At 57.7% G+C, this 24,619-nt stretch overlaps 1 protein-coding gene across 4 annotated transcripts in view; it reads left to right on the top strand.

Moving 5' to 3' along the window:
- Positions 1-23,963, top strand: part of polh (polymerase (DNA directed), eta) — a 26,513-nt gene extending 2,550 nt beyond the window's left edge. For 3 of the 4 annotated variants that reach the window (XM_059645094.1, XM_059645095.1, XM_059645096.1), the window contains exons 2-11: positions 5,555-5,722; positions 11,561-11,695; positions 12,867-13,093; positions 14,214-14,410; positions 15,241-15,344; positions 16,577-16,696; positions 17,521-17,644; positions 17,823-17,888; positions 19,126-19,298; positions 22,175-23,963. In XM_059645094.1, the coding sequence (XP_059501077.1) occupies positions 5,577-5,722; positions 11,561-11,695; positions 12,867-13,093; positions 14,214-14,410; positions 15,241-15,344; positions 16,577-16,696; positions 17,521-17,644; positions 17,823-17,888; positions 19,126-19,298; positions 22,175-23,030 (2,148 nt within the window). In that variant the 5' untranslated portion in view covers positions 5,555-5,576 and the 3' untranslated portion in view covers positions 23,031-23,963. The remainder of the gene's footprint in view (positions 1-5,554; positions 5,723-11,560; positions 11,696-12,866; positions 13,094-14,213; positions 14,411-15,240; positions 15,345-16,576; positions 16,697-17,520; positions 17,645-17,822; positions 17,889-19,125; positions 19,299-22,174) is intronic. The other variant, XM_059645097.1, reaches the window with a different exon arrangement.
- The last annotated feature ends 656 nt before the right edge of the window (positions 23,964-24,619 follow it).

Genomic DNA, 24,619 nt, shown 5'->3' with positions numbered 1-24,619 from the left:
GGGGGGTGCGGGACGGGGTTATGTATTCTCGCGGTGGGCTCTCAAAGCGCACTCACACTGTACTGCGTCCTGCTGCCTCTGACCCTGCACCGGTGATGGTGATGGGGATGGGGGGTGCGGGACGGGGTTATGTATTCTCGCGGTGGGCTCTCAAAGCGCACTCACACTGTACTGCGTCCTGCTGCCTCTGACCCTGCACCGGTGATGGTGATAGGGATGGGGGGTGCGGGACGGGGTTATGTATTCTCGCGGTGGGCTCTCAAAGCGCACTCACACTGTACTGCGTCCTGCTGTCTCTGACCCTGCACCGGTGATGGTGATGGGGATGGGGGGTGCGGGACGGGGTTATGTATTCTCGCGGTGGGCTCTCAAAGCGCACTCACACTGTACTGCGTCCTGCTGCCTCTGACCCTGCACCGGTGATGGTGATGGGGATGGGGGGTGCGGGACGGGGTTATGTATTCTCGCGGTGGGCTCTCAAAGCGCACTCACACTGTACTGCGTCCTGCTGTCTCTGACCCTGCACCGGTGATGGTGATGGGGATGGGGGGTGCGGGACGGGGTTATGTATTCTCGCGGTGGGCTCTCAAAGCGCACTCACACTGTACTGCGTCCTGCTGCCTCTGACCCTGCACCGGTGATGGTGATGGGGATGGGGGGTGCGGGACGGGGTTATGTATTCTCGCGGTGGGCTCTCAAAGCGCACTCACACTGTACTGCGTCCTGCTGCCTCTGACCCTGCACCGGTGATGGTGATGGGGATGGGGGGTGCGGGACGGGGTTATGTATTCTCGCGGTGGGCTCTCAAAGCGCACTCACACTGTACTGCGTCCTGCTGCCTCTGACCCTGCACCGGTGATGGTGATAGGGATGGGGGGTGCGGGACGGGGTTATGTATTCTCGCGGTGGGCTCTCAAAGCGCACTCACACTGTACTGCGTCCTGCTGCCTCTGACCCTGCACCGGTGATGGTGATGGGGATGGGGGGTGCGGGACGGGGTTATGTATTCTCGCGGTGGGCTCTCAAAGCGCACTCACACTGTACTGCGTCCTGCTGTCTCTGACCCTGCACCGGTGATGGTGATGGGGATGGGGGGTGCGGGACGGGGTTATGTATTCTCGCGGTGGGCTCTCAAAGCGCACTCACACTGTACTGCGTCCTGCTGCCTCTGACCCTGCACCGGTGATGGTGATGGGGATGGGGGGTGCGGGACGGGGTTATGTATTCTCGCGGTGGGCTCTCAAAGCGCACTCACACTGTACTGCGTCCTGCTGCCTCTGACCCTGCACCGGTGATGGTGATGGGGATGGGGGGTGCGGGACGGGGTTATGTATTCTCGCGGTGGGCTCTCAAAGCGCACTCACACTGTACTGCGTCCTGCTGCCTCTGACCCTGCACCGGTGATGGTGATAGGGATGGGGGGTGCGGGACGGGGTTATGTATTCTCGCGGTGGGCTCTCAAAGCGCACTCACACTGTACTGCGTCCTGCTGTCTCTGACCCTGCACCGGTGATGGTGATGGGGATGGGGGGTGCGGGACGGGGTTATGTATTCTCGCGGTGGGCTCTCAAAGCGCACTCACACTGTACTGCGTCCTGCTGTCTCTGACCCTGCACCGGTGATGGTGATGGGGATGGGGGGTGCGGGACGGGGTTATGTATTCTCGCGGTGGGCTCTCAAAGCGCACTCACGCTGTACTGCGTCCTGCTGTCTCTGACCCTGCACCGGTGATGGTGATGGGGATGGGGGGTGCGGGACGGGGTTATGTATTCTCGCGGTGGGCTCTCAAAGCGCACTCACACTGTACTGCGTCCTGCTGTCTCTGACCCAGCACCGGTGATGGTGATGGGGATGGGGGGTGCGGGACGGGGTTATGTATTCTCGCGGTGGGCTCTCAAAGCGCACTCACACTGTACTGCGTCCTGCTGCCTCTGACCCTGCACCGGTGATGGTGATGGGGATGGGGGGTGCGGGACGGGGTTATGTATTCTCGCGGTGGGCTCTCAAAGCGCACTCACACTGTACTGCGTCCTGCTGCCTCTGACCCTGCACCGGTGATGGTGATGGGGATGGGGGGTGCGGGACGGGGTTATGTATTCTCGCGGTGGGCTCTCAAAGCGCACTCACACTGTACTGCGTCCTGCTGTCTCTGACCCTGCACCGGTGATGGTGATGGGGATGGGGGGTGCGGGACGGGGTTATGTATTCTCGCGGTGGGCTCTCAAAGCGCACTCACACTGTACTGCGTCCTGCTGTCTCTGACCCTGCACCGGTGATGGTGATGGGGATGGGGGGTGCGGGACGGGGTTATGTATTCTCGCGGTGGGCTCTCAAAGCGCACTCACACTGTACTGCGTCCTGCTGCCTCTGACCCAGCACCGGTGATGGTGATGGGGATGGGGGGTGCGGGACGGGGTTATGTATTCTCGCGGTGGGCTCTCAAAGCGCACTCACACTGTACTGCGTCCTGCTGTCTCTGACCCTGCACCGGTGATGGTGATGGGGATGGGGGGTGCGGGACGGGGTTATGTATTCTCGCGGTGGGCTCTCAAAGCGCACTCACACTGTACTGCGTCCTGCTGTCTCTGACCCAGCACCGGTGATGGTGATGGGGATGGGGGGTGCGGGACGGGGTTATGTATTCTCGCGGTGGGCTCTCAAAGCGCACTCACACTGTACTGCGTCCTGCTGTCTCTGACCCAGCACCGGTGATGGTGATGGGGATGGGGGGTGCGGGACGGGGTTATGTATTCTCGCGGTGGGCTCTCAAAGCGCACTCACACTGTACTGCGTCCTGCTGCCTCTGACCCTGCACCGGTGATGGTGATGGGGATGGGGGGTGCGGGACGGGGTTATGTATTCTCGCGGTGGGCTCTCAAAGCGCACTCACACTGTACTGCGTCCTGCTGTCTCTGACCCAGCACCGGTGATGGTGATGGGGATGGGGGGTGCGGGACGGGGTTATGTATTCTCGCGGTGGGCTCTCAAAGCGCACTCACACTGTACTGCGTCCTGCTGTCTCTGACCCTGCACCGGTGATGGTGATGGGGATGGGGGGTGCGGGACGGGGTTATGTATTCTCGCGGTGGGCTCTCAAAGCGCACTCACACTGTACTGCGTCCTGCTGCCTCTGACCCTGCACCGGTGATGGTGATGGGGATGGGGGGTGCGGGACGGGGTTATGTATTCTCGCGGTGGGCTCTCAAAGCGCACTCACACTGTACTGCGTCCTGCTGCCTCTGACCCTGCACCGGTGATGGTGATGGGGATGGGGGGTGCGGGACGGGGTTATGTATTCTCGCGGTGGGCTCTCAAAGCGCACTCACACTGTACTGCGTCCTGCTGTCTCTGACCCAGCACCGGTGATGGTGATGGGGATGGGGGGTGCGGGACGGGGTTATGTATTCTCGCGGTGGGCTCTCAAAGCGCACTCACACTGTACTGCGTCCTGCTGTCTCTGACCCTGCACCGGTGATGGTGATGGGGATGGGGGGTGCGGGACGGGGTTATGTATTCTCGCGGTGGGCTCTCAAAGCGCACTCACACTGTACTGCGTCCTGCTGCCTCTCACCCAGCACCGGTGATGGTGATGGGGATGGGGGGTGCGGGACGGGGTTATGTATTCTCGCGGTGGGCTCTCAAAGCGCACTCACACTGTACTGCGTCCTGCTGTCTCTGACCCTGCACCGGTGATGGTGATGGGGATGGGGGGTGCGGGACGGGGTTATGTATTCTCGCGGTGGGCTCTCAAAGCGCACTCACACTGTACTGCGTCCTGCTGTCTCTGACCCAGCACCGGTGATGGTGATGGGGATGGGGGGTGCGGGACGGGGTTATGTATTCTCGCGGTGGGCTCTCAAAGCGCACTCACACTGTACTGCGTCCTGCTGTCTCTGACCCAGCACCGGTGATGGTGATGGGGATGGGGGGTGCGGGACGGGGTTATGTATTCTCGCGGTGGGCTCTCAAAGCGCACTCACACTGTACTGCGTCCTGCTGCCTCTGACCCTGCACCGGTGATGGTGATGGGGATGGGGGGTGCGGGACGGGGTTATGTATTCTCGCGGTGGGCTCTCAAAGCGCACTCACACTGTACTGCGTCCTGCTGCCTCTGACCCTGCACCGGTGATGGTGATGGGGATGGGGGGTGCGGGACGGGGTTATGTATTCTCGCGGTGGGCTCTCAAAGCGCACTCACACTGTACTGCGTCCTGCTGTCTCTGACCCAGCACCGGTGATGGTGATGGGGATGGGGGGTGCGGGACGGGGTTATGTATTCTCGCGGTGGGCTCTCAAAGCGCACTCACACTGTACTGCGTCCTGCTGCCTCTGACCCTGCACCGGTGATGGTGATGGGGATGGGGGGTGCGGGACGGGGTTATGTATTCTCGCGGTGGGCTCTCAAAGCGCACTCACACTGTACTGCGTCCTGCTGCCTCTGACCCTGCACCGGTGATGGTGATGGGGATGGGGGGTGCGGGACGGGGTTATGTATTCTCGCGGTGGGCTCTCAAAGCGCACTCACACTGTACTGCGTCCTGCTGTCTCTGACCCAGCACCGGTGATGGTGATGGGGATGGGGGGTGCGGGACGGGGTTATGTATTCTCGCGGTGGGCTCTCAAAGCGCACTCACACTGTACTGCGTCCTGCTGTCTCTGACCCTGCACCGGTGATGGTGATGGGGATGGGGGGTGCGGGACGGGGTTATGTATTCTCGCGGTGGGCTCTCAAAGCGCACTCACACTGTACTGCGTCCTGCTGCCTCTGACCCTGCACCGGTGATGGTGATGGGGATGGGGGGTGCGGGACGGGGTTATGTATTCTCGCGGTGGGCTCTCAAAGCGCACTCACACTGTACTGCGTCCTGCTGTCTCTGACCCAGCACCGGTGATGGTGATGGGGATGGGGGGTGCGGGACGGGGTTATGTATTCTCGCGGTGGGCTCTCAAAGCGCACTCACACTGTACTGCGTCCTGCTGTCTCTGACCCAGCACCGGTGATGGTGATGGGGATGGGGGGTGCGGGACGGGGTTATGTATTCTCGCGGTGGGCTCTCAAAGCGCACTCACACTGTACTGCGTCCTGCTGTCTCTGACCCAGCACCGGTGATGGTGATGGGGATGGGGGGTGCGGGACGGGGTTATGTATTCTCGCGGTGGGCTCTCAAAGCGCACTCACACTGTACTGCGTCCTGCTGCCTCTGACCCTGCACCGGTGATGGTGATGGGGATGGGGGGTGCGGGACGGGGTTATGTATTCTCGCGGTGGGCTCTCAAAGCGCACTCACACTGTACTGCGTCCTGCTGCCTCTGACCCAGCACCGGTGATGGTGATGGGGATGGGGGGTGCGGGACGGGGTTATGTATTCTCGCGGTGGGCTCTCAAAGCGCACTCACACTGTACTGCGTCCTGCTGCCTCTGACCCAGCACCGGTGATGGTGATGGGGATGGGGGGTGCGGGACGGGGTTATGTATTCTCGCGGTGGGCTCTCAAAGCGCACTCACACTGTACTGCGTCCTGCTGCCTCTGACCCTCCTGCTTGCACTCCCCAGGCTGGTGTCGCTGCTGCTGGCGATGGTGATGGGGATTCGCGGACAGGAGCGTGTGGTGGCCCTGGTCGACATGGACTGTTTCTATGTCCAAGTGGAGCAGAAGAACAACCCCGAGCTGCGGGGCAAGCCGTGCGCTGTGGTCCAGTACAAGACCTGGCAGGGAGGAGGGTATATCTATCAACACTACATTATTAGAGCAGACCGGCACTGTCATTACCTGGACTGGCCACTGGTGACCCTGCCAGGATAGTGATAGTGGGGGACTCAGTGATGGTAACATGAATGAATGTCAAGGGGCGGCAGTTAAGATTGTCTCTTGTTGGGGATGATCAGTGCCTGACATTTGTGTGCTATGAGTGTTATTTGCCACTTTTCAGCCCAAACCTGGGTATTATCACAGCATCAAGGGGCAGAGCGTCCTCTTGTGTTAAAGAATCAAGGGGCTGAGAATCTGCCTCCTCTTGCACAGGGATGAGAGGCTGAATGGCCTCCTGTGTTACAGCCTGACCTGGCCTCGCATGATCCCTGCCACCAGTTCTGAGGGCTCGGATTCAAGAAACATCTTTTACCGAAGCTAATTATTAGTGAAGCCTGATGTAGTTCTGTTACAGTCGGAAACAGGGGAATTTGTAATGGGAAAGCAACAAATGGCTGACCAACTAAACACACACTTTGCTTCTGTCCTCACAAAGGAGCATGCAAATAAATCCAAGAAATGTTGGGGAACACAGCATACAGTTTGAGGAACTGAAGGAAATCGATATTAGTAGAGAAATGTTTTTAGGGAAATTCGTGGGATTGAAGGCTGATTAAATCCCCAGGGCCTGATAATCTACATCCCAGAGGGTTTCAGGAAGAGACCCTCGAAAAGGTAGATGCATTGGTGTCATCTGTTAAGATTCTACAGACCTTCGAATAGAATCCCTGCAGGCCAGTCAGCCCGGCAAGTCCACACCGAACCTCGGACCATCCCGCCCAGACCCATTCCCCTGTAACCCACCTAATCTACACACCCCTGAACACTACGGGCAATTTAGCATGGCCAGTCCGCCTAGCCTGCACATCTTTGCGCTGTGGGAGGAAACCGGAGAACCCGGAGGAAACCCACGCAGACATGGGGAGAATGTGCAAACTCCACACAGACAGTCACCTGAGGGTGGAATCGAACCCAGGTCCCTGGTGCTGTGAGGGTGCAGTGCAAACCACTGGGCCACCCCAGTTCCTATGGATTTTAAACTGTTTGTTTAATTGTTTAACTGGAGTTTCTGAAATGTTAAAACTGATTTCTCTCAGTAGGTGCTGCCAGACCTGCTAAACTTTTCCAGTGATTTCTGTTCTGGTGTCTGATTTCCAGCATCTGCAGCTGTTTTGGTCTTTCGTCTGATGTCAATAGTATAGAAAATGCTAGAGTTCGTTATAAAAGATATTCAGAAGCTGAGCACTTAGAGAACAGTGACAGGATTGGACAGAGCCAGCGTGGATTTATGAACGGGAAATCATTCTTGACAAATCTCCAGGAATTCTCTGAGGATGTAACTGTTGGAGTTGATGAGGGGGAGCCAGTGGATATAGTTTATGGGCAGGAAGTAACGAGTGCAGATAAGGGATAATGGGAACTGCAGATGCTGGAGAATTCCAAGATAATAAAATGTGAGGCTGGATGAACACAGCAGGCCAAGCAGCATCTCAGGAGCACAAAAGCTGACGTTTTGGGCCTAGACCCTTCATCAGAGAGGGGGATGGGGAGAGGGAACTGGAATAAATAGGGAGAGATGGGGAGGCGGACCGAAGATGGAGAGTAAAGAAGATAGATGGAGAGAGTATAGGTGGGGAGGTAGGGAGGGGATAGGTCAGTCCAGGGAAGACAGACAGGTCAAGGAGGTGGGATGAGGTTAGTAGGTAGATGGGGGTGCGGCTTGGGGTGGGAACAAGGGATGGGTGAGAGGAAGAACCGGTTAGGGAGGCAGAGACAGGTTGGACTGGTTTTGGGATGCAGTGGGTGGGGGCGAAGAGCTGGGCTGGTTGTGTGGTGCAGTGGGGGGAGGGGACAAACTGGGCTGGTTTAGGGATGCAGTAGGGGAAGGGGAGATTGTCCATCATGGGCCTCCTGCACTGCCACAATGATGCCAACCGAAGGTTGCAGAAACAGCAACTCATATTCCGCCTGGGAACCCTGCAGCCATATGGTATCAATGTGGACTTCACCAGTTTCAAAATCTCCCCTTCCCCCACCGCATCCCAAAACCAGCCCAGTTCGTCCCCTCCCCCCACTGCACCACACAACCAGCCCAGCTCTTCCCCCCCACCCACTGCATCCCAAAACCAGTCCAACCTGTCTCTGCTTCTCTAACCTGTTCTTCCTCTCACCCATCCCTTCCTCCCACCCCAAGCCGCCCCCCCATCTACCTACTAACCTCATCCCACCTCCTTGACCTGTCCGACTTCCCTGGACTGACCTGTCCCCTCCCTACCTCCCCACCTCCCCACCTATACTCTCTCCACCTATCTTCTTTTCTCTCCATGTTGGGTCCGCCTCCCCCTCTCTCTGTATTTATTCCAGTTCCCTCTCCCCATCCCCCTCTCTGATGAAGGGTCTAGGCCCGAAACGTCAGCTTTTGTGCTCCTGAGATGCTGCTTGGCCTGCTGTGTTCATCCAGCCTCACATTTCATTATCGTGCAGATAAGGGGATCTTTTTCAGGTTGGTTACCGGTAGCCAATGGGTTCCACAGGGATCAGTGCTGGGACAGCAACTGTTTCTGATATATGTTAATGACTGGGAGGAAGGAAGTAAATGAGCTGTAGCCAGATTTACAGATAACACAAAAATAAGCGGAAGGGCAGGCTGTGAGACGTGGAGAATAATGTGGGAAAATGTGAAATTGTTAATTTTGGAAGGGAGAGCAAAAGAAGTGTTATCTCAATGGGGAGAAACTGCAGCACAAAGGGATTTGGGGGATATTTGTGCACAAAACACAGAAAGCTAGTACACAGGTACAGCAGGTAATCTGTAGAGATGTCTCCTGCAGTTATACAGGGCCTCAGTGAGACCACACTTGGAGTATTGTGTACAATTTTGATCTCCTTATGTGAGGAAGGATGTTCTGGTGATGGAGGGAGTGCAGCAAAGTTTTCCCAGACTGATTCCTAACCAAACTGTGTATTTAGTTTGTCGGTTATTTCTTTGATATCTATTATAAACCTCTTTGTTTATGATTGTGAGGGCCCTACATTTGTCTTCACTAAGAGTTTTTCTCTTCACATTACCCTATTATAGCCAGTTTTTATGTTCCCTGCCAGCCGACTCTCATAAAAACCAAAAGAACTGCGGATGCTGTAAATCAGGAACTGAAACATAAATTGCTAGAAAAGCTCAGCAGGTCTGGCAGCATCTGTGAAGAAAAAAACAGGGTTAATGTTTCGGGTCCAGTTCTGAGAAAAGGTCACCAGCCCCAAAACATTAACCCTGATCTGTTTTTCCCTTCACAGCTGCTGCCAGACCTGCTGAGCTTTTCCAGCTCACTCTCGTGCTTCATCCATTCCTCTTCCCCCTTTACTGAATTCAAAACTGCTCCCAACCCTCAGTGTTATTTATTTAGTTTATATACCTCTTCCTTGGATCTCATGCTGTGTCTAGTTTCCCTTGTAAGCCATGGTTTGGCCACATTTTCTGATTCACTTTTGTGCCTGACATGAATGAATAATCGTTGCAGTTCCTCCATGTGCTGTTTGAATGTTTTCTTTTTATTGCCTTACTACCATCACCCTTTCAGTAATGTTCCTCACTCCATCACTGCCAACTTGTACCACATAACATCATAGTTTCCTCTGTTTAGATTCAAGACCCAGCTTGCAGAGCCAGCCACATCATTGATGAGCACTGCTGTAGTATTATGATCGCTGGTCCCCAAAGGGTCTTGCACGATGACATTTTCAAATATTGCTTTCTCACTGCTCATTTTAGGGTTCCTCAATGTATTGGGACAGAAGACAATCGTATATACACCTCAGGAATTCCTCCTTTGTGTTATTATTACTGATTTCATTTTCCCAATCTATACGCAGATTATGGGAACGGGAGGATAGCATTAACCCCCTGAGTCTGTTCTGCCATTCAGTGAGATCACAGCTGATCAGAGGCCTAACTCCATATCCCTTAATTCCTCTACTTCAAAAAAATGTCACCCATATTTACAGCTGTTCCTTCATCACGTGCCTCTACTTCCTTGTTTAATAGCCTTCCCAAATATCAGTCCAACAGTTTGAGGGTCTGTTAACAACCCCCACCTAACATTTTTTTCACTCCCTTTGTGTTTCTTAGCTGGACCCACAGATTCCACATTGTTGGAGATAAAACCCTTTCTCACAGTTCCATTCAATTTCCTCTTTAGCCAGCAATGCTACACCACCATATCTCGTTTTTGTCTGTCAAAGAACAAAGAATAGAACAAAGAAAATTACAGCACAGGAACAGGCCCTTCGGCCCTCCAAGCCTGTGCCGATTGAGATCCTCTGTCTAACCTGTCACCTATTTTCTAAGGATCTGTATCCCTCCGCTCCCTGCCCATCCATGTACCTGTCCAGATACATCTTAAAAGACACTATCGTGCCCGTCTCTACCACCTCCGCTGGCAATACGTTCCAGGCACCCACCACCCTCTGCGTAAAGAATTTTCCACACATGTCTCCCTTAAACTTTCCTCCTCTCACTTTGAACTCATGACCCCTAGTAATTGAGTCCCCCACTCTGGGGGAAAAAGCTTCTGCTATCCACCCTGTCTATACCCCTCATGATTTTGTAGACCTCAATCAGGTCCCCCCTCAATCTCCGTCTTTCTAATGTAAATAATCCTAACCTACTCAACCTCTCTTCATAGCTAGCACCCTCCATACCAGGCAACATCCTGGTGAACCTCCTCTGCACCCTTTCCAAAGCATCCACATCCTTTTGGTAATGTGGTGACCAGAACTGTACACAGTACTCCAAATGTGGTCGAACCAAAGTCCTATACAACTGCAACATGACCTGCCAACTCTTGTACTCAATACCCCGCCCAATGAAGGAAAGCATGCCATATGCCTTCTTGACCACCCTATTGAGCTGCGTTGTCACCTTCAGGGAACAATGAACCTGAACACCCAGATCTCTCTGTTCATCAATTTTCCCCAGGACTTTTCCATTTATTTTCCTAAATGTCCTTCCTAAATACTAGATAATGCTGTGATGATCAGTTCCTATCCCTGGTCACCTTGCAGCCATGTCTCTGCAATCCTGACTATATCGTCCCCATTTATATCTATCTGTGCCATTCATTCGTCCACTTTATCGTGAATGCTCAGCTCATTATGGCACAGAGCCTTAAGGTCAGCACAGTGTGGAGCTGGATAGGCACAGCAGGCCAGGCAGCACTAGAGGAGCAGGAAAGTTGACGTTTCGGGTAGCGACCCTTCAGCATTACATTCCCTTTTTTTTACTGTAACACTGGGGAGGCAACGTACCATCTTGGAGTCTCAGTTGTGGCCATAGAAACGCCTCTCTATTCCTCATGTAATTAAATCCCCTGTGTCTGTTGCATTTCCGTACTTCTCTCTCCTCAGCATGCAGGCCGGCCAACGGTAGTGCGGTGAGTTTAGCTGTCGCTGCTTTCTTCCTCGGCAGGATCAAAAGCAGTATCAGTGTTTTACTGCGGTGACGTTACAGAATGGCCTGCCTAGACATGCCCACTAGTTACCCATTCCCTTTCTGCAGGTGGAGGCTCAGCCCCTGGTTTGTGATCGATCCACCAATGGCTACAGCTTCTCCTCGACGCAGTCTGCCTCGTCCCCTCAGTATTTTGTTCTCGTTGATCGAATCTCCGGGGACCCCAATCTATCCTCGTAGCTGAAGACCATTCACATTGATCCCTACTGTACTCTTGCCCCCAATGCATTCACTTGCTGAGGTTTTTTGTGAGCGGGTGATTGTAGCTCAGTTCATCTCTTTGCTGTACCCATCTCTGTCTCTCTAGTATTATTGCTGTCAGCTATGAGGCGCGAGCGTATGGGGTGACCAGAGGAATGCGAGGTCAGGAGGGAAAGAAGAGATGTCCGCAGCTTCAGTTCGCTCAAATCCCTGAGGCTCGAGGCAAGGCAGATCTCAGCAAGTATGTCCTTTCCTTACTTCGCTGTTCCCCCCACCACTTCCTTCCCACCCCCCCCTCCATTCCCCCGGTCCTCACCTCCTTCTCCCCCCCTCCATTCCCCCGTTCCTCACCTCCTTCTCCCCCCCTCCATTCCCCCGTTCCTCACCTCCTTCTCCCCCCCTCCATTCCCCCGGTCCTCACCTCCTTCTCCCCCCCCCCCCATTCCCCCGGTCCTCACCTCCTTCTCCCCCTCCCCATTCCCCCGGTCCTCACCTCCTTCTCCCCCTCCCCATTCCCCCGGTCCTCACCTCCTTCTCCCCCTCTCCATTCCCCCGGTCCTCACCTCCTTCTCCCCCCCTCCATTCCCCCGGTCCTCACCTCCTTCTCCCCCCCTCCATTCCCCCGGTCCTCACCTCCTTCTCCCCCCCTCCATTCCCCCGGTCCTCACCTCCTTCTCCCCCTCTCCATTCCCCCGGTCCTCACCTCCTTCCTATCCGTCTTCCTTCCTGCTGCTGTCCCCACTCATTCCCACCCCAGCCCCTCACGTTCTGCCTGCTCTCCGCACCCTTTGTGTCCTGCACGCTGTCATATTTCCCTCCTCAGTCTCCTCTTCCTGCTCAGTTCACTCTGTCTCCCGCCCTCATTATGTTTTATGAAAGTTACCGAGCTGCTTTCTGGACTAACTGTGGTGGAAACTCACTGGTGTTCTGTCTCTGAAAGTGAAATGTCCGGTTTGCTGAGAGTGTCCATTGCCTGGGTTCCCCTCGATCAGTGACCCGTCGGCCGCGCTAAAGTCAGTGTTGATTTGCTGTTGCCTGTAACATGACTGTGTGCCTGAACTGAGACGTTGCTATTTGTTTATTTCACAATCTGCTCCATTTCTCTGGCCACCTCTGATCACAGCCTGATTTCCCATGTTTGACAGCCAGGACCCTGGACCGATGCTCCATCTTTCCCTGAAGTTCCTGTACGGGGTGGGGGTGGCAGGGTGCTCGGGGAGGTGGGGGACAGGGTGCTCGGTGTCGGGGTCACAGGTGGAGGGGGTTGGGGACAGGGTGCTCGGGGCAGGGGGCGACAGGGTGCTCGGGGTCGGGGGTAAACAGGGTGCTCGGGGAGGGGGTGCACGCTGTTGCTGTAGAAGTGCCTTCAAGGCCCTTCCCAATTTTATTTGACGTGGACCATCTCCCACCAGGTACAGAGAAGCCAGTGTACAGGTGCTCTCAGTGATGTCCCGGTTTGCTGTGATCGAACGGGCCAGTATCGACGAGGTCTTTGTCGATCTGACAGCTGCTGCCCGCCAGCGATGCCGCACACTGGAGGGCCAGAGGATTGATGGCAGGCTCCTGGGAACCACCTTCGTGGAGGGATTCTCCCCCCACAATCAGGCAGAACAACTGGGAGACCGAGCTGTACAGAGAGGTTGGTACTGGGGGCGGGGGGGACCTCGGGAAGGTGGCGGAACAGGGTGCTCGGGGACGGGGGGGCACAGGGTACTCGGGGAGAGGGGGACAGGGTGCTCGGGGAGAGGGGGGACAGGGTACTCGGGGAGAGGGGGGACAGGGTACTCGGGGAGAGGGGGACAGGGTACTCGGGGAGAGGGGGGACAGGGTACTCGGGGAGAGGGGGACAGGGTACTCGGGGAGAGGGGGACAGGGTACTCGGGGAGAGGGGGGACAGGGTACTCGGGGAGAGGGGGGACAGGGCACTCGGGGAGAGGGGGACAGGGTACTCGGGGAAATGGGGGACAGGGTACTCGGGGAGAGGGGGGACAGGGTACTCGGGGAGAGGGGGGGACAGGGTACTCGGGGAGAGGGGGGGACAGGGTACTCGGGGAGAGGGGGGACAGGGTACTTGGGGAGAGGGGGGACAAGGTACTCGGGGAGAGGGGGGACAGGGTACTCGGGGAGGGGGGGGACAGGGTACTCGGGGAAATGGGGGACAGGGTACTCGGGGAAATGGGGGACAAGGTACTCGGAGAGAGGGGGGACAGGGTACTCGGGGAGAGGGGGACAGGGTACTCGGGGAGAGGGGGGGCAGGGTACTCGGGGAGAGGGGGGACAGGGTACTCGGGGAGAGGGGGGACAAGGTACTCGGGGAGAGGGGGGACAGGGTACTCGGGGAGGGGGGGGGACAGGGTACTCGGGGAGGGGGGGGACAGGGTACTCGGGGAAATGGGGGACAGGGTACTCGGGGAAATGGGGGACAGGGTACTCGGGGAGGGGGGGGACAGGGTACTCGGGGAAATGGGGGACAGGGTACTCGGGGAAATGGGGGACAAGGTACTCGGGGAGAGGGGGGACAGGGTACCCGGGGAGAGGGGGGACAGGGTACCCGGGGAGAGGGGTGACAGGGTACCCGGGGAGAGGGGGGACAGGGTACCCGGGGAGAGGGGGGACAGGGTACTCGGGGAGAGGGGGGACAGGGTACTCGGGGAGAGGGGGGACAGGGTACTGGTGGAGAGGGGGTGGGGTACAGGGTGTTCGGGGAGAGGGGGGTGGGGACAGAGTGTGATTGTACTGTGACTGCCGGCTGTTTACAGCTGTCGCTCTGGGTCTGACAGAGGAAGCTCGCCGAGCAGGGCTAGACTCCTGGTTGGAGTCCCTGCCCGTCACTAGCCGAGACGGAGAGAGCCCCGAGCTGCTGCTGACAGCGGGGGCACTGATCATTGAGGAAATGCGGGCGGCAGTGCACCAGGAGACTGGGTACACGTGTTCGGCTGGAGTTTCACACAACAAGGTAAATCTACTCACCCTGACACCTCCCCCACCCACATCGACAGCGTCCCCCTCACCCCCAGCCCCCACCCACATCGACAGCGTCCCCCTCACCTCCAGCCCCCACCCACATCGACAGCGTCCCCCTCACCCCCAACCCCCACCCACATCGACAGCGTCCCCCTCACCCCCAGCCCCCACCCACATCGACAGCGTACCCCTCACCCCCAACCCCCACCCACATCGACAGCGTACCCCTCACCCCCAGCCCCCACCCACATCGACAGTGTCCCCCTCACCCCCACCCCCACCCACATCGATAGTGTCTCCCTCATCCCCACCCCCACCCACATCAACAGCGTCCCCCTCACCCTCAACCCCCTACCCACATCAACAGCGTACCCCTCACCCCCACCCACATCAATAGCGTACCCATCACCCCCATAGACTAGCACAGTGTGCCCGCTCACCTATCCCCACAGACTGGGACACCGCCCCACCCCCATAGACCAAGACAGTGTCCCCCACCCACCCCCATAGACCGGGACAGTGCCTGCCCCCCCAACCCCATGGACCGGGGCAGTGCCCCCACATAGACAAGGACCCCACAGACAGGAGAGCAACTGTCCCACCAGCACTGCCCCCTATCCTCACAGACCAGGACACACTCCCCATCATACCGCCCTCCAATTGACCGAAACACTATTCTGCACTCCCTCCACAGCCCCTTCCCATAGACCGGCACATACAGCCCCACCCCAAGACGTACGGGTAACACCCCCCGCCCCAGCGGATGCCTGTGGCCCGTGTTGTTGATTAGCAGTTACTGGACTGTTTGTGTTTCGAGTGCAGGTGTTGGCGAAGCTGAGCTGTGGTTTGAACAAACCAAGCCGGCAGACAGTGCTGCCAATGTGCTCTGTGCCACGACTCTTCGACACGCTGCCCATTGGCAAAATGTAAGTTCATCGGGAGCTCTCGTCTGTTCCTTCATTCATTCATGGGGTGAGGGTGTTGCTGGCCAGGCAGCATTTATTGCCGATTCCTAATTACCCAGAGGGCCATTATAAGCCAACCTCGTTGCCGTGGGTCTGAAATCACACGTAGGCCCGACCAGGTAGGGACGGCAGTTTCCTTCCCTGAAGGACATTAGTGAACCAGATGGCTTTTTCCAGACAATCGACAATAGGTTCATGGTCATCATTACACTCCTAATGCAGATGTGTTATTGAATTCAAATTCTACCATCTGTCAAGGCAGGGTTTAAACCTGCGTCCCCAGACCATCACCAGGGTGTCTGAGTTAATAATGAGCCACAGTACATTAGACCATCACTCCCATGTAAGAGAGCTGTATGGGCAGGCTATTCAGCCCATCAAGTCTGAGCTGCCATTCTGTGAGATCACGATTGATCCGATAATCTTCAGTTTCACCTTCCTGCCTTTCCCCCGTTACTCTCGATTCCCTGCCTGATTAAAAATCTGTCCTCCGCAGCCTTGAGTTTTCTTAATGACCCGGCTTCCACGGCCCGCAGTGGTGCAGAGTTCCACAGAGGAGAAATTCCTCTCCACCCCTCTCTTAAATGTGTGACCCTTTCCTCTGAGGTCGTGCTGTCTGGTCCTAGATTCTCATTTCCCTGGATTATATTCCACCTGCCGAGTTTGTGTTCACTTGGCTAACGTTCTTCCCACCTGTTTTTGTATCATGCATGAACTTGACAATAGTACGCTCACTTTGCTTGTAAAAATTGTTGATGTGTATTGTAAACAAGTAACTGTGGCACTGCACTGGTTACAGGCTGCCATCCCGAAAATGCTCCCTTATCTGAACCGCCTGTCTTCAGTCAGCAAGCCAGTCCTCTGTCCATGCTGACATACCACCCCCAGCGCCAACGGCTCTTATTATGTAGCCTCATGTGTGATGCCTTCTTCCATCTTCTGTGAAAATCCAGATATATTACACTGCTTGTCGTTTATCTATCCCACTTGTTTCAGCTTTGTCCCCTGGATCTGAGCCACGTGGGGTTCTTGCTGACTGGAGAATGTAGAAGGAGACTCTGCACCCTGCACAACTGCCCCTTTGCTGGGTCAACACATCAAGGCCCACGTGTCCCATTCCTTCCTCAAAGCCTTTCGCCTTCTGGCCCTTCCCGCTTCCGCTGACTCGGAAATCTTGTCTGCTCCTGTTTCAGCCGCAATCTGGGTGGGAAGTTGGGAGAGTCGGTGGCTCGTCTCCTGAACATTGAGTACATGGGGCAGCTGCGAGCATTCCCAGAGTCTCAGCTCCACAGCGTGTTCGGGGAGAAAACTGGGTAAGTAACACTGAGCCCTGATCCCCTGGGAACTGACCCTCAGTGAGATGCTGAGGCTGTGTCAGAGCCTGGAAGGTGGGAGTTACCTCAACGAAGAGGATGGTGCAAATGTGGCTCTCGCCTCATGGTAGGGAGGTGTGCAAGTGACGTTTGTCTGACTGGAGTTAGGCTGCTGCACATCAGCCAGTATTTAGGATGTTACTTCCTGAACCTAAGTACAGGAAATACTATTTTGAAAATTGTGGATTTCTTTTTTTTTAGTAATCCTGTCAGGGGATAGGGGCTGGCATTGACTGCCCTCTCTAATTACCCCTAGAACTGAATGTTGGCCATTTCAGGGGCTGTGGGTTTGGGTCACCTGTAGGCCAGACCAGGTAAGGATGGCAGATTTCCGTCCCTACAGGACATTAGTGAGCCAAATGGGTTTCTGACAGCACTCGATGATCCACTCGGTCGTGGTGACCATGACTGACTCAGTTTCAGCTGCTGGGTTCCCTCACCAGTGAGCGAGACCCACTACACCACGACTTCCCAAGTGTTCATTACAAACACAAGCCCTTTCCAGCAGACCCGAGCTGGACAGCTGCCTCCAGACCTCAGCCCTGTGTTTTCTGAAGAATGTGGAAGCTGTGGAGGCACTGGTTCAGTTCTGGCTGATGCTGCCGTGAGACCAGACAGAAACCTTTAACTGAGAATTAGAAATGTAGAGCTACTGGCACTAAATCATAGGCTGTACACCAGTTGGCAGGATGTGGGTACTACCTGGCGGTGCCTGCCTCGTCCCTGAGACTTTCCTCACAAAGCTACCACTGCCTTGATTTCAGGAACTGGCTGTTTGACCTGTGCCGGGGAGTGGAGTTCGAACCCGTCAGACCCCGTCACCTCCCCAAATCCATCGGCTGCAGCAAGAACTTCCTGGGGACGGAGGCACTGAGCAGTTGTGAGCAGGTATGTGTGTCACGTAGCCGGGGTAAGAGAGGGGATCAGTCTGTGCCTGTGCTCATATGTGTCTGCATCTGTGTGTGCGCGCACCTGTGTCTGTGCGTGTGTGTGTGCGTGTGTGTACGTGCGCGCACAGCTCAGGGAGAGTTGAACCAGCCTGTCTGACATTGGGTTTTGATCCCAGGTGAAACACTGGCTCCTGCAGTTGGCCATGGAGCTGGAGGAGAGACTGGACAAAGACAAGGAGCAGGTCAGCTTCCTCGTTGAATTTACCGAAAGGAGGGAGCAGGGAAATGGGTGGATCCCCTGTGTAAAGTGAGGTAGAACATCGGGCCCCTGAGCAATGGGGAAAGGAGCCAATCCACATCCGCCCTCAGACTCACGTTCTCAGGCTTGCTGTAAACACAGCGATATCCAGCTTGGAGGCTGAGGAACCATCAGCTCATCAGCTTGCCCAAAATACAGTACCTTCAACACTGCGGTGCTCCCTCAGCACTGACCCTCCGACAGTGCCCGCTCCCTCAGAGCTGACCCTCCGACAGTGCGGCGCTCCCTCAGCATTGACCCTCCGACAGTGCAGCGCTCCCTCAGCACCAACCCTCCGACAGTGCCCACTCCCTCAGCACCAACCCTCCGACAGTGCCCACTCCCTCAGCACTGACCCTCCGACAGTGCCCACTCCCTCAGCACCAACCCTCCGACAGTGCCCACTCCCTCAGCACCGACCCTCCGACAGTGCGGTGCTCCCTCAGCATTGACCCTCCGACAGTGCCTGCTCCCTCAGCACTGACCCTCCGACAGTGCCCACTCCCTCAGCACCAACCCTCCGACAGTGCCCACTCCCTCAGCACTGACCCTCCGACAGTGCGGCTCTCCCTCAGCACTGACCCTCCGACAGTGCTCACTCTCTCAGCACTGACCCTCCGACAGTGCCAACTCCCTCAGCACTGACCCTCCGACAGTGCGGCGCTCCCTCAGCACTGACCCTCCGACAGTGCCCGCTCCCTCAGCACTGACCCTCCGACAGTGCGGCGCTCCCTCAGCACTGACCCTCCGACAGTGCGACTCTCCCTCTGCACTGACCCTCCAACGGCGCGGCGCTCCCTCGGCGCTTACCCTGGAATGGTAGCTTGATATATAAAATGAAATTGCTGGAGAAACTCAGCAGTTTTGACTGTATCTGTGGGGAGAGAGAGAGACAGTTACTGCTCCATCTGTTGTCTCTCCTCAGAGAGCCCTGAAGACCTGTCACTGAACTGTGTTTCTCCAGCACTTTCTGTTTGTAAGACAGCTATTCAGCATTGACAGTAATTTGATTTTTATTAGAGTGATGGCTTGGGTGTTATAGACTGGGGCAGGATCCCACTGTCTTGTGTGTGAAGGTCACACTGGAATCAAGGCAGAGTGTGGGGAATCGATCGATCATGGCGCGGGTGATCACTGCAGGATCGAGTGATTTCACAGGCTTGTTCTCGCTGCTCCTGTAGAACCAGCGGGTGGGAAGGCTGCTGTCTGTGGGAGTGCGGCTGGAGGGCAGTGACAGAAGTAGCAGCTTGTCTCGGTGCTGCGCTCTGTCCCTGTACAGGGCTGGCAGGATCGCAAAGGATGCTTTCAGCTTAATCCAAGGAGTCAACTCAGCAGCAAGGCATCAGGCAGCATGGTGAGGAACGGGGCGGGGGGCGCGGAGAGATAGGGAGGGACAGGGCAGTGAGGGGCGGGGGGGACAGGGAGGGACAGGGCAGTGAGGGACATACAGGGAGGGACAGGGCAGTGAGGGGCGGGGGGGACAGGGAGGGACAGGGCAGTGAGGGACATACAGGGAGGGACAGGGCAGTGAGGGGCGGGGGGGGGACAGGGAGGGACAGGGCAGTGAGGGGCGGTGGGGGGACAGGGAGGGACAGGGCAGGGAGGGGCGGGGGGGGACAGGGAGGGACAGGGCAGTGAGGGGCGGGGGGGACAGGGAGGGACAGGGCAGTGAGGGGCGGGGGGGACAGGGAGGGACAGGGCAGTGAGGGGCGGGGGGGACAGGGAGGGACAGGGCAGTGAGGGGCGGGGGGGACAGGGCAGGGGGGACATACAGGGAGGGACAGGGCAGTGAGGGGCGGGGGGGAACAGGGAGGGACAGGGCAGTGAGGGGCGGGGGGGGGACAGGGAGGGACAGGGCAGTGAGGGGCGGGGGGGGACAGGGAGGGACAGGGCAGTGAGGGGCGGGGGGGACAGGGAGGGACAGGGCAGTGAGGGGCGGGGGGGGACAGGGAGGGACAGGGCAGTGAGGGGCGGGGGGGGACAGGGAGGGACAGGGCAGTGAGGGGCGGGGGGGACAGGGAGGGACAGGGCAGTGAGGGGCGGGGGGGACAGGGAGGGACAGGGCAGTGAGGGGCGGGGGGGACAGGGAGGGACAGGGCAGTGAGGGGCGGGGGGGACAGGGAGGGACAGGGCAGGGGGGACATACAGGGAGGGACAGGGCAGTGAGGGGCCGGGGGGGGCGTACAGGGAGGGACAGGGCAGTGAGGGGCGGGGGGGGAACAGGGAGGGACAGGGCAGTGAGGGGCGGGGGGGACAGGGAGGGACAGGGCAGTGAGGGGCGGGGGGAACAGGGAGGGACAGGGCAGTGAGGGGCGGGGGGAACAGGGAGGGACAGGGCAGTGAGGGGCCGGGGGGGGGACAGGGCAGTGAGGGGCGGGGGGGACAGGGCAGTGAGGGGCGGGGGGGACAGGGAGGGACAGGGCAGTGAGGGGCGGGGGGAACAGGGAGGGACAGGGCAGTGAGGGGCCGGGGGGGGGGACAGGGAGGGACAGGGCAGTGAGGGGCCGGGGGGGGGGGGACAGGGAGGGACAGGGCAGTGAGGGGCCGGGGGGGGGGACAGGGAGGGACAGGGCAGTGAGGGGCGGGGGGGCATACTGGGAGGGACAGGGCAGTGAGGGGTGGGGGGGCATACTGGGAGGGACAGGGCAGTGAGGGGCGGGGGGGGACAGGGAGGGACAGGGCAGTGAGGGGCGGGGGGGGCGTACAGGGAGGGACAGGGCAGTGAGGGGTGGGGGGGCATACTGGGAGGGACAGGGCAGTGAGGGGTGGGGGGGCAAACTGGGAGGGACAGGGCAGTGAGGGGCGGGGGGGGACAGGGAGGGACAGGGCAGTGAGGGGTGGGGGGGGCGTACAGGGAGGGACAGGGCAGTGAGGGGTGGGGGGGCATACTGGGAGGGACAGGGCAGTGAGGGGTGGGGGGGCAAACTGGGAGGGACAGGGCAGTGAGGGGCGGGGGGGGACAGGGAGGGACAGGGCAGTGAGGGGTGGGGGGGGCGTACAGGGAGGGACAGGGCAGTGAGGGGTGGGGGGGGGAACGGGGCAGTGAGGGGCGGGGGGGACAGGGCAGTGAGGGGCCGGGGGGGTGACAGGGAGGGACAGGGCAGTGAGGGGCCGGGGTGGGGGGGAACGGGGCAGTGAGGGGTGGGGGGGCATACTGGGAGGGACAGGGCAGTGAGGGGTGGGGGGGGGAACGGGGCAGTGAGGGGCCGGGGGGGGAACGGGGCAGTGAGGGGCCGGGGGGGAACGGGGCAGTGAGGGGCCGGGGGTTACAGGGCAGTGAGGGGCCGGGGGGGACAGGGAGGGACAGGGCAGTGAGGGGCTGGGGGGGCGTACAGGGAGGGACAGGGCAGTGAGGGGCGGGGGGGGCGTACAGGGAGGGACAGGGCAGTGAGGGGTGGGGGGGGGAACGGGGCAGTGAGGGGCGGGGGGGACAGGGCAGTGAGGGGCCGGGGGGGTGACAGGGAGGGACAGGGCAGTGAGGGGCCGGGGTGGGGGGGAACGGGGCAGTGAGGGGTGGGGGGGCATACTGGGAGGGACAGGGCAGTGAGGGGTGGGGGGGGGAACGGGGCAGTGAGGGGCCGGGGGGGGAACGGGGCAGTGAGGGGCCGGGGGGGAACGGGGCAGTGAGGGGCCGGGGGTTACAGGGCAGTGAGGGGCCGGGGGGGACAGGGCAGTGAGGGGCTGGGGGGGGGGGGGGGGCGTACAGGGGGGGCAGGGCAGTGAGTGGCGGGGGGGGACAGGGAGGGACAGGGCAGTGAGGGGCTGGGGGGGCGTACAGGGAGGGACAGGGCAGTGAGGGGCGGGGGGGGCGTACAGGGAGGGACAGGGCAGTGAGGGGCGGGGGGGGCGTACAGGGAGGGACAGGGCGGTGAGGGGGCGGGGTGGGGGGGGCACAGGGAGGAACAGAGTGGGACGGCAGGGCCAGGGCAGTGTGGGATGGGAGGGGAGCGTGGGACAGGGGGTAAAGGCAGTGTGGGATTGGGGGGAGGGAAGGAGGGATGGGGAGGGAGGAACAGGGTGGTGGATGTGGTAGGGGGGAGTGAGCGAGAGAGAGGAGAAGGAAGAGGAAGTGCAGAGGGAATGTGGGAAGGCAGGAATGATCAGTGTGATGGAGCATGTACACACGGGACGGTGGGGGAGGTGTTCATGTTGAAGAGAGGGTGGGGAAGGTCAGGAATGGGGTTATCAGACACTGGGAGTGATGCCTTTCTCTTTCTCTTTGTCGTCCAGGTACCCAGCTGTCACTGGCCTCTCTCTGTCAGTCAGTAAATTCTCGGGAATCTCTGTGACCTCGACCAAGCCCATTAAGCAGTTTCTGATCTCCGACCGCACGCTGACAGAGACAGATAGCTCGTTGCTATCGCTGCACCCAGCAGGCAGCCCCTCCCAATGTCCACACACTCTCACAGCAGCTTCAAGCAGGCCCAGTCTCCGTAACATCGCTTCGTACTTCCAGAGGGTGAGGAAGCTTCCAGAATCTTCCACAAACCCTGACACTGCTTCTCTGCCTGTGATCCCCTCAGTGAAGGCCCAAGGTCATCAGGTGACACCTCAGAGAAACTTTCCATCAAAACCATCCTTTTTCAAAAGTAGAGTTTTCAAAACCAGCCCTGATGCCCCGGGAAGCCCCCTTCCCCTCAGTGATGCCCCAGGAAGCCCCCTTCCCCTCAGTGATGCCCCGGGAAGCCCCCTTCCCCTCAGTGATGCCCCGGGAAGCCCCCTTCCCCTCAGTGATGCCCTGGGAATACCCCTTACGCTCCCTGAGCCTCTGGGACCTCCTGTGGAGATTGCCCTGAGCCCACTGTCCGTTGGGTGGCCATGTGAAAGGCCCCCTTCCCCGGGCTCTCTGCTGCGGTGCCCAAAATGTGGCGAGTACAAGCTGCCCTGGGAGATGTCTGAACACGAGGACTTCCACTTTGCCCTTGAGCTGCAGAAGAGCCTGTCTGCAGCTCCCCCAACCCAGTGCACTGCCCAGCCCACCACTACTCCGAAAAACAAAGCTGCCAGGCAGCTTGGCTCCCGAGCTAAAAAACCCCGGCTCACAGTGAGCCTGCTCACCTACTTCCAAAAATCCCCGCGGCCGTGAACTTGGCTGGGGGCTGAGGGGGAGAGGGACCTCACTGCCTCCTCATGGACAGAGAGAGTGCTAGCTTTTTAACAGTCTTTTAAAAACTCACGTTTGTATTTATCTATGTAATATTAAATGGAGATTGCGAAGACAGACTTTAACAATATCCCAAATATTACTGAGCTGTTTTATTGGTCCTTCCTTTCTGCTGGGGGTGTGCTGATTGGGTGTGTGTGTGTCTTGGTCGTATCTGTCTGTGCCTATAAATGTACTGTCTAGTGGATTACAGGCTCGGCCAGTTCCAATTATCCTGCCCTCATTCCTGTTGAAAAGCTGCTGAGAGCTCAGTGAGATCCTCCTGCAGGATGTGTGTGATTGTGAAGTACACACTGAAACAGATTTAGCCACATCCAAGGAGTTAATATTGTCAGTGCAGACTTCATCCTGCAGCACATCTACTGACTGCGTTACCCGCTGGTCTCGTACCACAGCTGCCAGGCTCGCACAAGAGGAACAAAACAGAAAGCTGATGTTTCTATGGGAATAATTCCACATCTTTGAAATGACCGAGAAATATTTGCATTTCACAAGATAAAAAGGACACTTCAATTGTATATTTTCAAAATGTCAGCCTCCAGCTCCTCTCCTCACCAATGGGTTTTAATGGCAGGATAATTGTTATTTGCTTTCCTTTACTGGGGCCAGCTTTTTAATTGCACTCATTTTATTTCCTGATCACCTCTAAATGATTAGGTTTCTGACATTGTCCTTCAGGTCACATTCAGTGTTCAAGTTTCAAAACTCGAGATCCTGTTGTGGGTTGTTGGGTTTCACATAAGCTGCCAAATGAATTTCTTTTAAAGTCACATGTACATGGAAAAATACTGTGGGAAAAATATTTTAATGACATTTTGTATTACAAAATGAATAAAAAGAAATTATTTAAATAGAGCTTCATTTTCTGTTCAATTCGCAGCAAAATATAAAGGCAGAAGCATAAGAAATAATCTTCAATTTTACAATCCGTCTTGTGAAGCAAGGCTGTATGTTTTGTTCAAGTCTTTGTCAACGCTTTGGCCTGAGCTGGAGCTGGGGGAGTTTGGGTTGGGGGGGAGAGGGGCTCGTGGGTGCTGTGCTGTGCCCGATTGTGGGGCATTGATGCTGGGGGTGCTGACTCTGTTGCTGAATGTCACCTTCCTCCTGGCCAGGCCTCATCCGCCTCCCATGTTCCTGCCCCTGGGAGGGGAGGTGAGGGTCGGAGAATGTGGGGCTGGGATGGGGGCAGTCAGGCTGGGGAGAGTGAGTTGCAGATGAGGTTGGGGGAAGGTGTGGGGTCAGGGTGAAGGAGTGGCTGGTGTAGGGGTGGGGGATTGGATTGTGGAGAAGGTGGGGGGGTGGATTTGGGGGTGTGGGACTGCTGGGTGGGGTGTGCTTCCTTCGGAAGGGACGTGGGTCTGTGTCCAGAGACTAAAGCTATAGTCAGCGAATTAGTGATGGCGACTCTGTGTCTTACTGGTTAGCACTGCTGCCTCTCAGCACCAGGGAGAAGGGTTCGGGTGAGTACACGTTCCACACAGCTATTCCCCCTCCTCCATGTCTGCATGGGT

This window comes from Stegostoma tigrinum, chromosome 4 (assembly GCF_030684315.1).
Source record: "Stegostoma tigrinum isolate sSteTig4 chromosome 4, sSteTig4.hap1, whole genome shotgun sequence".
In the NCBI taxonomy this organism is placed as follows: domain Eukaryota; kingdom Metazoa; phylum Chordata; class Chondrichthyes; order Orectolobiformes; family Stegostomatidae; genus Stegostoma; species Stegostoma tigrinum.
This window is presented reverse-complemented; position numbering and strand designations above follow the sequence as displayed.